This window comes from Centroberyx gerrardi, chromosome 5 (genome assembly GCF_048128805.1).
Source record: "Centroberyx gerrardi isolate f3 chromosome 5, fCenGer3.hap1.cur.20231027, whole genome shotgun sequence".
NCBI classification, from domain to species: domain Eukaryota; kingdom Metazoa; phylum Chordata; class Actinopteri; order Beryciformes; family Berycidae; genus Centroberyx; species Centroberyx gerrardi.
The window spans coordinates 10,444,310-10,459,036 of NC_136001.1; the positions used below are offsets into that span (position 1 = coordinate 10,444,310).

Sequence of the window (14,727 nt, forward strand, 5' to 3'; positions counted from 1 at the left end):
TTGGCTTTATTGTCTGGGTAATGCACCTTAAATATTAGCGATGTTATATGCCATTCTGATGCATCTGTTTTTACATTACACGTTTCAAGATCTGCGCATGGCAGTGGATAGAGAATGTAGAATTATAACTTCCATTCCTCCAAAGAATTTCAGTAGACATCTTAGTATTTTCATGTATTTACGTTAAACGCCACTGGACAGTTTATATCTTTGTGGGGTTTTGTTATTTGCAATTAGGTTTTATTTTACTCCTTATACATACATTATGTCACTTAGCAGAGGTATGGTACACCCTTTCCCTTCGTGAGTGACACTGTATCCCACTGAATCAGCTGACATTTCTTTTTCCTGTAATGTGCATATATTGCAACCACCTTTCAGGAGAACTCACAGAGAGACATTTATGAGCTCAGGCTGCTCCTCTTGTGGGTTCGTAGTAAGTGGTTGGGATTTTCTCTAAGAGCATCAGCTCTGTGTTAATGACATGCAGTCTCCGGAAAGGTTTATCCATTCAATTTGACTCTAGAGAGAAGATCTCTTCTGTCTGCTGATTAAATTAAGATTCTGTAATAAGCATATCTAGGTGCACTGACACGAGAGACACTCACGTTGATCTGTGTCTCCCAAAGCAGAGACCCAAGACTATCAGATTTTAAAGGCAAGTACCACTGAATTTTAGCATTGAAATATGTATTTTCCCTATGTTACATGGCGGCACAGTTTATGCTAGTGAACAGTCACTTCTTTTCTGCCCTTCCCTGTAATTTGTTATATCACACCAATGCACAGCTATATAGAGGCTCATTTGCAAAAAAAAAGTTGACTGTGATTGTGTTTGTTTTACATTTATACTTTTGAACTGTTTAGCAGTATTTTTGTAATACAGGTAACAAACAAATGCGTGAAGATAGTGACACATTTTTCTATTCATTGTCAGGGGAGTGGCTATGGGCTGCACAGCTTTCTGACATATCATTACATTTTGACATTACATTACACGGCATTACACCTGTCTTATGTTCATAATTGTCATTCATAATCATTGATTTGGTTTGTTCGAGGCTGTAGGAATAACATTTGAATTATTCAGTATAGAAGTATTCTCATTCCCTTGTATGTTGTCCTAAATATTATCTAAAAGCCTGGTGCTTGTGGAAATTCATACTGTTTGCCTGATGTAGCCTTAATCCATTTTTGGGGAGTGCATCAACCATGTGTAGACATGTGTAGTCGTATATATTCTTGGACAGCAGGTCTTGCAAAGGGAAACTAATCTCTTTACCCTGCTGCCATCCCACAATAACTAAAAAACAAGGTCTGCTTTGGTTCATGGTTTATAATGAATAAGAAAAACCATTCATAGCTTCGAAATGGATTTGAAACTCCTATTTATTTGTTATATGGACTAACTGTTATATAACTGCTTGTTATGTGTAACACAGCAGTGGGGTGAAAGAGGCGTTCCAGGTGTCACTATAATCAATAAGTGAATAAGTACAGTACATTGACCAATATCTGACGAATTCAGCAAATGGAAAAAGACAGAAAACAAAACAGATTGTGTAACTGTGAAGGACTTGATTTAGACGATGTGCTGCTATAAATCTGTTACAGACTGTGTCCCAACGCTTAAAGTGATAAAGTGCAAGGTCCTATTGATATATGTATATAATAACATCAAATAAAATATATATATATATATATATATATATATATTTGGCGACATCTGCGGTGCTAAGCGTTGCTGTGGTGATCACTCAATCAAGCATGTGTGTGTGTGTGTCCAGTATTGTGACGAATTTCTGTTGATGAAGTTTGAGTGTCTGTAGGTGGCGCTCTTTTCTTTGTTCAGCCATAGTGCCTATGTCACCACCCAGACTACCCAGTTCTATTTCTAATACCGACATTTATTTAAATGAAAAAGTCACAGATGATTACTGTAACATGTTTTCATTCTCATGCTTCTGTATGTAATGTATAGGCCCCATTAGCTGCCTACAACTTGCCAGGCTTTTTTAGAGTCTCACTGGGGAGGATCTATCACCACATTACATCCAGTCTAGTCGAAACCGCTCAGCCTCACACTCAACTTCAATGTCGGAGGGATGTGCCGAGAGTGACCAGAGATTAAGACCCCCGTCTCCAGACCCACTATTAGCCTTAAGACTGAATCCTGCCAGAGCTTCCTCTCCTATATCAGCCCTTCTTTGTGTCCCTTTTAACTTCCCTGCTGTCTCAGTAATGAGCACACACAAAGGAGAGCGAACTTCCCACTCTCCTTTAAAAAAAATAATGTGTGGAGAGGAGGATGTGTACGAAAAAGCATTTAGGAATCTCTACTTGGAACTACGGCTCTATAATGGGCCCTTAACATTGAATATGACTGAATTTCATCATTACATATACAGTACAATGTATTATTCCTATGCCCGAGAGCATAGGAATCACACTCACCACTGTCTCCCATTGCCAGAAACAAGAGAGAAGAAATCATCGCCTGCTTTGTTAGGTCATACTAACACTGACACATCTCCAGCAACAATGAATCAGACAAAATAAAGGAAAATATGACCATGACTGTACTGTGAGCTCATGTAGGCATAAAGATTCAGACAAACATTGAAAGTTTCCACAAAGTCAGTTTCCAATTCATTGGTAACAGGGCAGCTCCAGGCTGTGTATTGGCATTACAGATTAGAGTTTAGTTTCTCTGGTTTCTAAGAAATACTTCACATTTCACATTTTCTGATCGGGCTGCCCTTGGCTATAGGAATAACAGTACTTCCCTTTAAAACAGTACATTTAAATAAATGTTTTAACAATGAGTTTAACAATCTTTTTGATTTCAATATGCATCACTACATTCCTTGTATTCACTGAATTTGATAGGCATTTCTCCTGAAATTCCTGTCTGGAATAGTTGCAGTCTCGATGCCTTTCAATTGGCTGTGTTTTTATTCTCTTTATTGATTGAACAGGTTTATCCAAGGCCAAACAACTTCAGGCAAAATAAGATGGGGAGAGGGGGCTTAAAAAAAACTACTCAGTAAAACATGCGGTATGTGTGGGAATTCATGGAAATGGCTTGATCTGAGAAGCACTTCTATCTCACAGTATATGTTATACCTTTTCACTCTGATTTCCCACATTATGTTTCTGCTTTTTGGAATATGTCATGAATTTGAGAAAACTGAATAAATACACTGACTCAAAATAACTGCTATATAATTACAATTGTATGTGGAAATCGTGTTTACAATGGCAAGCACAGATGACAGTGGGCTAAGCTAAAGGTTAGAGAAGTGGTTGTAACTGGACTTTTGCTGGATTGAATCCCCAAACCAGATTTAAAAAAATCTGTGCAGGGGCAATGAATAAGTTACAGTCTCCCCTCCCTGAGTTACTACCATCAGAGTGCTCCTGACTGAGGTACGGCATGGTGGCTCAGTGGTTAGCACTGTTGCCTCACAGCAACAGTCCTGGGTTCGAACCCCGGTCCGTCCCAGGTCCTTTCTGTGTGGAGTTTGCATGTTCTCCCCGTGTTCGGTTGGGGTGCCGGGTGCTCCGGTTTCCTCCCACCATCAAAGACATGTATGTTAGGGTTAATACTCCTGTCAGTGCCCCTGATCAAGGCACTGGCAAAAGAACTGGAGTTGGTCCCCGGGCGCTGTACTGCGGCTGCTCACTGCTCCTAGTGTGTGTAATGGGTCAAATGCTGAGGACAAATTTCCCCACGGGGATAATAAAGTATACAAAAATACATATAATTAACCCCCAGCCACTCAAGTGGAGCTGCTCAGCGGCCACCAGCAGAAGGTTTTGTTGTACTGGGCAGCTCCCAGGTGTGAAAGTGGATAATTTCATATGCCTGAATCACGGTATAATTGCAAAAAAGAGAAAGTGGACTCAGCCAATCTTCCCTGGCTTTTAAAAAAGATGCATAGTTGAAATTCATGAATGCTTTATCGCTGTTGCCCAATTGCCCCTTTTCTATTTTGTTTCAGCAGGAGGAAAATTACCCACCAAAAAATGTGTCGTGTTCAGGCAAAGTGTTTTTTGTTTATCACAATAATAAAACTCTTCTCCGCACTTTCTTTCAGGATACTTGACAGTTACCATAGAGCCCCTGCCTCCTGTTGTCGTGGGAGAGACTGTTACTCTCAAGTGTAACTTCAAAACTGACGGAAGGCTTCGAGAGATTGTTTGGTACAGGGTGAGTAAGCCTCTCTACACTTCCAATGCCATTAAGCAGCCAATGATGTCTGTCGCATCCATTTCATTCATTTTTAACTATACTGTATACCAGAAGGTCAATGCCAATAGTCATATTGCGTGTTTATTGTTGGATTGGGAGAGCAAGCATGCTCTGTCAAACTCCAATTGTTAGAAAACGAGCTATAATTTTGGCCAGCTGTATGGGAGGCATCACTGGCTGTTGCTTGGGAACCTGATTTCTCAATCCGCTGGTCATTGCCATAATTTCTTAATAGTTCACAGCTGGCGACTCTACAGTTATTACAATCCCAGTTGGTGTATTACACTGTGATAATTAAGTTGCCGTACAGGAAAACCTCTTTATATATTCAAGATGGGATTTATATGGTTGCTGATCTGGACCATAAAAACCGATATGCCCTTATATTTTGTATGATAATGAAGATATGTAAAAAAGAAAAAAAAACCTGCACAATATTACAGTTCGCGGAGTGGGGATTTGTTTCACTTCAAGAGAGTCACTGATAAGCACTTGAATTGGAAAGAGGCAGCAGCTGCCAGTACCACATCCTAGTCCGACCATACTCTTTTGCCAAAAACTGAACAATATGTATTCTTGAGGGCTATACAAGATGTGCCATGTAAATGTGGCTTTTCACAGAGTTTTTGGTGAAGTTGGTGAGGATTGTACTAATGCGGTGCGGGTAAAGTGTGGAACCGCCCCTATCAGCCAAGGCTTTGGGTCCTTCTCAAGATGCGTTCCTGTGTGTTTGTGTCCTCCATGACGTATTTTATGTAATATCTAACAACCAAAATATGATAACAAAACAAAATAACTCAAAAGGAAGGGCAGAAAAAAGGGGCATTGGATGATGATTTGGCTCACAAGAACAAACTGGAAGCCCCAAGATTTTGAGAGATTGTGAGAATGACGCATCACGTCCAAACAGCGCTATCTATAGTCTATAGTACAGTCAGTAGGCTATAGTACAGAGAGTCGGTTGAATCAGCTGGGAAAATGAACAGCTGCGTGTCTGAATTGATGGCCCGACATCAAAGACACGGTCCAAAGACAACTTGGGAAGAAGGTTCTCCACAAGGACACAAGCATTGACTTGCCGTTCTTGGAATCCACTTTGACAAACTTTGGAATATCCTGCACAGCGGTCATGTTCTTCCTCTCCTCTAAAATCTCAGACACAGTAAAAGCTGCCAGTGTAATTGCTAAATTAGCAATTAAATTAGTTTGAAAATGTATTTAACACTGTCACAACACAACACACTTAACCCACATTAATACACAAACGTGTATAGAACCATCAGTAGCACAAACAATGGGATTAAAAGGAATAAAAGAATCCAAACAGGGCAGAGTGAAAAGAGACGGGAACACAATTGTGCCTACCATGACAACAAACTAGCTGGCTAAGGTGAAAAGAACCACAGAACTTGAGTCATTCCACTGTTTGCCATGGTAATTTTGCTAGTACAATATAAAATGGCGATCATAGAATTTCAAGGGTTAATTGTTATGATGACAACGTAAGTCAGGGCATTAAGGCTGTAAAGCATATTAGCTCTCCTCTCACCTCAGTGACTTACCATAAGTCAGTTTATACAGAAGCTAGCCCAACGGTACACATAAAAATGACCGCTGCTCCGACCATCCTGGAACATTGATTTGAATGGGAATGACCATTCTATCCATTCAAGGTCTGTGAGGGTTTTTAGCCTCCATCAACGTCTGCAGATCTCAGCTACATAGAATTTTATTGGAATCATTTTGCTTTAAGTTCATCTTGTGGTGAAATGTTGGCTGCAATGTTGATGAGGCATGGAGCTAACATCGTCTGTAATTCTCTGCAAATTATTGGTCAATTTTCATTTTAGAGCTTTTTGACTAGTGCGCTTTTAACAGTATCTGCCTGTATAAAATTGCTGTATTTCAACTGGAATTGCGCTGCACTTTCCACGGCCTATGATGCTGTTAGTGATGACTAATGTTTGCAGATTAATTTGAAGTAAGGCATCAGACCATCAGTGGTTTTCTACAGGTGCGTTATGCAGACAAAACTTGGCCAAGCACAATTAGATCAAAGAGATATGTATTGTTCTAATGCTGTGGAAAGTTTATACTTTTGCTGCCTTCCAGTGCTGCTGGAAATAAGGTACTATTGAGTTGAGCGCACATGAACGACCCCAAAAAAAGTGTTCAATGCTACTGGGAAAATCTGAATTTTCTGTGATACCTGATTTGCTGAGATGTGACATTAAGGGGGTAGAAAGCATGGAAGCTGTGTCAACAAGCGATGCTGAAAGCGAAATATTTCATTTTTATTTTAGTTTAGTTTGGCATTCTATATAAATGACAACTATTATTATTGTTATATGTTTCCATTTTCTACGGAAAACTATATGCACAGGCCGCACTCAGGACAATTCAGTTGAATATAGTCACTATTTATTTACATCTCAAGATGAATAACAGAAAAGAACAGCCAGACGTTTCAGCTCTGCTGCCTTCTTCAGTGGCTGTCTCTCAAACAAATCCAGGACCAGAGAATAAATGCCATCAGCATGCACCACCTGTAGCCAATTAGCTTCAATTACCAGTCACACCTCTCATACATCAAGCTGGACCCTGGTTAAAACATCTACTTATACCATGCTCATCACAAAAATCCAATGTGTAGGAAAATATTACAGAAATTATCATATAGAAAAACACAGAGAAATATACACAAATAAAGAAAAAAATATTTTAAAAAAATAGATATATAGAAATGTCACCAATTATAGTCAACAAATACCTCCATTCCACCATTTGGTGTCATGGTATTAAGTTCAAAGATCCATCTACTTTATTTTTTCAGAATTAAGGTGTCCCTATCTCCTCCTCTAGGTGGAACCTTAACTAATTCTAGACCCATAAATCTTAGAGAACTGACATCATGTTTACATGCAGCGAAATGTCTTGCTTCTGAAGATTTGATATCTTTGTTTCTAATAGTACTTTTATGTTCACTTACTCTGATCTTAAGCTCTCTATTAGTCTTACTGATGTAACTAACACAGGCCACAAGGACATTTTAACATGTAAATCACATATTTTGAATTGCATGTTATAGTACCTCTTACTCCAAACTTTTTTCCTGTGTGTGGATGGTAAAAAAAGAGGCTGATTTGATCATTGCATTGCAATTCACACAATTGTTGCACAATTATTTTCTATGGAGCACCACATGTGTAAAGTAGAGCAAATGTTCTCAACACAACAGGACCCAGGACCTTGGAGCTGATTACTTATGAATTTGGTGATTCGGTGATACGCTCCATGGCGATTGAGCCTATGAGGCCAATCAAGTGTCTCTTGCTCAGTTTGATTCTATGCCTGATGGCAAGTGACTCCACTATTATGTGGTATTTTAGTCCAAGGTAAAAATAAAATTGAATTAATTGTAATCTTTCAATCACCATCTCTACCGTCAGAGAATGGTAGCAATGTTACATATATATACACATACATATACATACACATATATATATATATATATATATATATATATATATATATATATATATATATATATATATATATATATATCATGGCCACAAAACCGTGGCCATGATATATGTAAAGCATATAAACCTTGGATTTAAAAACAGATATCCAGTGATGTAACCATGAACAACAGCCAGTTGTCTACTGCCCAAAAGTTTAGCACAGCTTGAATTTACAGAATAATTTGGTTTTCTGTTTTTTCATCAAGTACCTACAGAATGATCCTGTGTAGTTTAAATACATTTCCATAGGTTAACACACAGGTTAATGTACTGGAATAAGACCATTGTAAAGTAAAGTGTTAACCAACTTTACGAAAAGATGGTTTACTACCAATAAATTAATTAAAACATCAATTACATGCCTGAAGTGCATTTTCTCCTCTTCATTCTGCTGCTGCAGCACAAAGTAACTCTAAACTATAACAACAAGTCCTTGATTAAATCAGGTGAGTGCTCACTGTATGTGAATGTGTTATTTTTTTATGTGACATTGTAGCTGACTGATTCTTTTCTCATCAGTGAAACTGCTGTATTTGTTTGTATTAATATTGGACATTATTCCTCTATGTAAAGTCATCATTCATTGTTCATTTCAGCATTCATTGTCATTCAATTTATCATACAAAGGCAGACAAAACAAACAGTAGTGCTTTCACTCTTACTTGCGCGCCATCAACACCAATCAAATCCTTGATCTTTTATAATAACAGTCTCAGGTAATATTTGTGTGGTTCCATCAACTTGAATATATGGTGCTGATCTTGTTCATTGTTCCCAACACAATAGATTTCCCTGCAGATTATTTCATACTTCAATACTGGATGGCTAATTGACTTAATGATGGCCCATTGGCAACGCTCATAAACAGTTTCAATCACAAGGGGGAGGTACTGTAGACACAAATACTGCACACACATTGTCATGCTATGTAGGACCAGCAATGAAAAGAAAACACAGTACTGTATATGATGGGGAATTTCAAAGCTTCAAAGGACGCCAATAAGATATTTCGGTCCTATGAAGCCAGATGACAGAGGCAACAATCTTCACCCTGTTTTGCCCTCATCTTTTTTTTTTTTTTTTGCAGACATTACGTAATATTGTAGTACAGTATCTGATGGGATGTTTGAACCCCGTCAATTACTCTGACAACAGAGGATGGCAAGGGAGAAATAAAGATGAAATGAAACTTTAATGATCCCCGTTGGGAAAATGTGTCATTGAGGGAGCAAATAATAATTGGATACAGCAAAGAAAAACAGAATAAAAATAGAAAATAAACAAAAATATAGCAAATGGGTGTTATAGGATTGTGACCGACAATATATGAATGAAATGTATAAGGAAAAGTATGGATGCAAGTATGGATTACAATGGAGTAAATTCTTTTTTTTTTGTCATGGATCTACATACCATAATATCAAAATTGATTTTTTATTTATAGTTTCTTGCAAATTACTTAAAAGTGAAAAGCTGTAGTGCTTTGAGCCAATAAGTATTCATCCCCTTTGCACTGACTCTCCAAATTGAGTTAAGGAGCATCCAAACTCAGTTGAATGCCCTTGAGATGTATTTACAACTTGACTGGAGTCAACCTGTAGCAAATTCAATTTGATTCAGAGTAAAACACATACAGAATGCCTATAAGGTCCCACAGATGACAGTGTATGTCAGAGCAGAAAGTCTAGTCCAAGGAATTGTTGGTAGAATTCAGCGACAGAACTGTGAGAGGCAAGTATCTGGGGAAGGCTATAAAACAATTTGTGTTGGGAGTTTACAGGAGCACAGTAGGCTCTATCATTAGGAAATGATAAAACTATAGAACTGCCCAGACTCTTCTGAGAGTTGGTCATCTGAACAAACTGAGCAGCCAGGCGAGAAGGGCCGGAAACTCTGACAGAGTTCCTCGGCTGCGGTGGGAGGTCTTGCCAGCAGGACAACAATCAGTGCAGCAATTGACAAATCTGAGCTGTATGGCAGAGTTGAAAGGAAAGGAAGCCACTCCTGAAAAAAAGGCACATGCAAAAAGGCACGTGAAAGAACCTGAGAACATGAGGCAAAAGACCGTGGCCTGATGAAACGAAAATTGAACCCTTCCACTGTAATGCAAAACACTGTGTCTGGCAGAAACGGGGCACAGCTCATCACCCATCTGACATCATCCCCACCGTGAAGCATGGTGGTGGCAGCATCATGCTGTAAGGGGGGAACTTGCAAGGATCGAGGGAACAATGAATGGAGCCAAATATAAGCAAATTCTGGAGGAGAACCTGCTTCAGAGCGATGCAGATGTATCCAAGAAAAATTGAAGCTGTAATCGCCACCAAAGGTGCCAAAGTGTTGACCCAGGGGGTTAAATACTTATTTAAATGAGATTTTTCAGTATGTCATTTTCCATAAAACAGCAAAAACCTTCTAAAAATATGTTTTTACTCTGCCGTTATGGGGTATTTTGTGTAGGTTGTTGACAAAAATAATCTCAATTTCATCCATTTTTAATTCAGGCTACAACACCACAAAATGGAGAAAAAGTCAAGGAGGCTGAATCCTTTCTAAAGGCGCTTTATCTGAAATATATAACAATGAAAAGCATATGGAAATATGAAGAAGATGTCAACATTTGTTACACAAATATAGAAGAATACAGAATATAGAGGAATATATACAATAGTTAGGCAAGCACTCTAATGGATCAAGTTACAGGTTTTTATTTTATTTTATTTTTTTTACATTTTATGATCATTGTTAATATGTATTGTACAGGAGGAAGGTATGGTGACATTCACCTTGGTTTCACCCACTACTCTGTGCCGGGACACTGTTCATTAATGAGCGAGCGACAGTTTATTGCTTAGGCAGGAACTCTGTCTTTAGAGTAGCTTCTGCTTTCTCACTTTTATCGTTGTGAAATAAAACAGTGTCTCTAGACTCATCTTAGCAAATGCTGACCTTTCAATGCAGGACAAAAAGAGATTTATCGCACTTTACACATTCGCCTTAGTATCATAGATCACTTTGATTGCTGTGACAATTTCATTTAATCAGGTAGGAATTGGAGAGTTTTGTTTTTGCTTATATGGAATCTTTGCATCAGACTTTTTGCAGTATCTATTGATAGCTGTAGTTGAAACAACCCCTCTGAGAATAAGGCTGCCCATATTAAGCGTGCTCATGAGGAAAGCAGAGAGGTTGTAACAGGAATCAGCACCATCTCCCTGGTGGCCACTGCTCAGCACAAGTGTTGATAAATTATAAATCAATTACCCACACTTGGCTGCCAAAGTTTCTTTAATCTCTGCCTTTTATTTGACTAAACACTGTTGACTTCTCATTTTACCTCCCGTTCAAATGGAACAGAGGTTGATACTCACCTGGGGAATCCTCATATCTAATCGAAGCTCGGCCAATCAGACGGAGGGCTGAACAAACCAGAGATCTCAGCAAGTGCCCGTTCATTACCCGTCTGTCGTTATCTTGACAGATTCCGTTTGAGGATTTTGTAATGCGTACCAGAGCCGGTCTGCGTTCTCAAACCGGCACAAACGCAGCGCAGCTTAGGCTCCCCTTAAGATAATCAAGATTGCTTTTGAGAAGCTTTCAAGCCAGACTAACTCAAGTTCTCTTCAACATTAGATCTAGAACTGGAGCGAGAGAGAAACGTAATGGACTTGAGTTCCCCAATGGTTTATATTTGATGAAATATATATATTTTCCCCCCCTAAATCATGAACAGAGTATTTTTTTTTTAAGAATATCCCTCATTCAATTTACTTAAGAATACACAAGTTTGAGAGAGAGAACGAGAGTGAGTGAATGCAAGAGAGTGAGTGAGTGAGAGAGAGAGAGAGATCTATTGGATGTTATAATTCTGTATTAGCCCTGCAGCTAATGCTTCACGAGCAAATAAACGAAAGCCTCTCAAGTGTGTGTGATTTTGCACTAAGGGCCACATGAATGCTTTTATTGTGTGGAATACTGGCAGGCCAGGGATTAAGCACTATGGATATGTAATACCATCAAGCTGTCTTTTATGCCATAATAGCATACCAAATAGTACTGATGGATCGTTGATAGGGACGATGCCATTGTGCCGCTTGTTCGGGAGAAGAGTGTCAGAATGGTTGGATGTTGAGGAAGACGGGAGGCGAGGGAGGGGGTGGGCGAGGGTCCTCAGAGACTTTTCGTCAGTGAGACGCATGGCAGCTCACCTCACGCTGTGCTCGTTCTGATTTTGTCATTCTAATGAAGGGGCACCCATGGGACCTCCCCCAATGGGCACCCAGGCACCCGATGCTGACAGTGGTGGCAAAGGGTTTTCTGCTGGCTCGCCTGTTGAGTGCCATTCTGCATTATGCTTAATGCTTAATCCCTGGGTCAGCCATCTCCGCTTCCCCCGTTCTCCCTCCCTCCCTCTCTCCCTCCCTCCCTGCCTCACTCTGCTCATTACAGCATTCCTCCATCCTCTCTGACATAATACTTCTGGGATCCTCTCTCTCGCCAACGCAAGCCTCTTCCCTAAGTGTGGGTCATTCACGACTGACCTGCCTGCCGGCTGGGCTGGTGGGGTATGAAGAAATAGGTTCTCACATATTATTCTCGTCATTCTCAGCTGTGTCAACCTCTGTCCATTTCATTATAATGGTTCAGACTCACCTGTCCTAATCCTGCTCTCTGTTGAATTGAACACCGTTCTCACACTCCATCTCCATTATAAATGTAGCCTAGCTTTATAAGATAAAGGTGACAATATCAACAGTTTAGGAGAAAAAAAAACATTAATGATGTCCTGGAGACATCATTGAGTGCACTTTGATTGGGGTAGGGTATTTATCCAGTAGACTTGGCTATCTATTTTAATTTTTCCTGATTTTGTTTTTGTTCAGTCGATAGTACAATGCAAGACAGAGCATTTCAAACTTTTAAGAGGGCATCACATTGAACTATCACACAATAAAAGCCTGCCAATTTGAGTGATTAAGTAATGACTTAATGATGTCCTGGAGACATCATTAATGGAAGTTTTTTTTTTTCCTTTCTGTAATAGTTGTATTATTAATGTTATGAAAGCTCTGATACTTAAAAGAAAACATTCAGCTTGTAAAACTTGCATCTGTGTGTCATTGAGCTATTTTAAGCCACCAGGAGCTAGCTAGAAAATATTTATCACTTACTTAGATCCTGTTGAAATCCATGCCTCACATTTTGAAGTAGGCATTTTGTCAGATGTGTTCTGTAATTTCGTGAGGGACTTTACGCCGGTGAAGTGGCATTTCAACGGGCGCTCACAGGTTTTTTTTTCTCGCCTGCGTTTGGTATTTTGGTGACTCACCGTGAACTTGACTGCACCTAAGTGGGAGGAGAGCCGCAGTGTTCAACACTATAAGCTAATCAAATCTATATTAATATTGCATGTTGCACATACAGTGCTGAAAAATGCCTTCAAAAGAAAAGAAGAAAACTGAAAGAGAGATGAGAGAGGCAGCCAGAGGGAGTATGTGTTTATCCAGCTAGAAAACAGGTGAGAAAGGGTGACAGTCAGAGGGCCATGTTAGTTGGGGCAGGCTAAAATACAGACGGATAAATGGAGAATGGAGAAATGCTCTTTAGAAGTTGTCCACAGGGTTATGAAACCAATCAAAGAGACTCAGAGTTCTGTATAATAAAATCCCATATGGTTCAGACTCAGTTCAGATTGTTTTTTATTGCAAAATATGAAAAATGCAAACACTAATGATAATAATGAGAAGAATAAAAATAGTATAGAAGCTACAAAATGACAGAAAAATAATATAAAAACCATTTCATAATAAGATAACCATAACCATTTCGTAATAAGATCACCTCACTTCAGGACTGAAGAAAAAGATGCAGAAAAAAATGTAGGCTGGCCTATTTTTCTTCCTTTATTTGCATACTGCTGGTGTTTTTGCTGATTACCAGTTGTGTTTAACCCTGTGACATACTATGATGCATGTCCCATTTGCCAGCTTTGTTTTTCACAAGGATGGTAACAGCGCAGCCAAATATAACTAACTCATGGCAAACAGGACATGAATAATTTGTCTTTACGTGTCCTATTAGCCTACCATTACAGGGTTAAAGACAACTGGTAATCCTTAATGATGTTACCAATAGCATAGTAAATAAAACTGAGCAATTCTATGTCAAATCCAACAGATGTACTTTAGTTTATGCAGGCTTTCCACCCCCATGTGAGCGCTACAGGTGCCTCTTTTGTCAAAATTGAGCCCCTGCCCCTGAAGCAGGCTCTGCACGGCCCTGCTTTTGAGCATCCTGTACATTGATACATGTAAATTGAGCAAAGCATTTAACCTCCATCTGGCCCAGTGAAGCTGTTTGCACTGTCGGTACAAGACTGTGGTTGTACGGAGTGGCTCCCAAGGGTGTGCCTGTGTGTGTAACCCTCCTCCAGGCTCTTATCTGGTTCAAAATGGGACTGTTTGCTGTCTTTTGAATGCACTTCCATTTTCATTTTTCCTGATTTTGTTTTTGTTCAGATGACAGTGCATTGTAAACTTGTAAGAGGGCATCACTTGGAACTATCACACAATAAAAACCTGCCAAGTTGTGTGATAAAGTAATGACTTGATTTTTTAAAAGCTATCCATTTAGCTTAGCCTACACCTCATGAGCAGAAAACAACCCTTAGAGAGTTTGTAGAAGTTCTCATATCCAAATGCTGCACAACACTTCCCTCTCGACATACTGCCATTATCTGAGCAGCACAGAAGTGCCGTACACGTGTTCTTAAGTGTTTGCCAGCTGTGTTTTTGGACACAGGCCAGCTGCCTGAGTTGCTCTGAGGAGAACATGATGTTTATATTTGGAAATATGAAAATGCCTCTGCTCATAAAACACTGACCTGATTACAACTGTACAGTCTAAGTTACAGCTAGAAAGTGATCCTGGGAGGATGGTGAGCCTGAG

General features: G+C 39.4%; 1 protein-coding gene across 2 annotated transcripts in view; it reads left to right on the forward strand.

Annotated features, from left to right (window-relative positions):
- Nucleotides 1-14,727, forward strand: part of igsf21a (immunoglobin superfamily, member 21a) — a 185,470-nt gene that overhangs the window by 61,055 nt on the left and 109,688 nt on the right. For both annotated transcript variants that reach the window (XM_071921007.2, XM_071921008.2), the window contains exon 2: nucleotides 4,101-4,213. In XM_071921007.2, coding sequence (XP_071777108.1) covers nucleotides 4,101-4,213 — 113 coding nt within the window. The remainder of the gene's footprint in view (nucleotides 1-4,100; nucleotides 4,214-14,727) is intronic.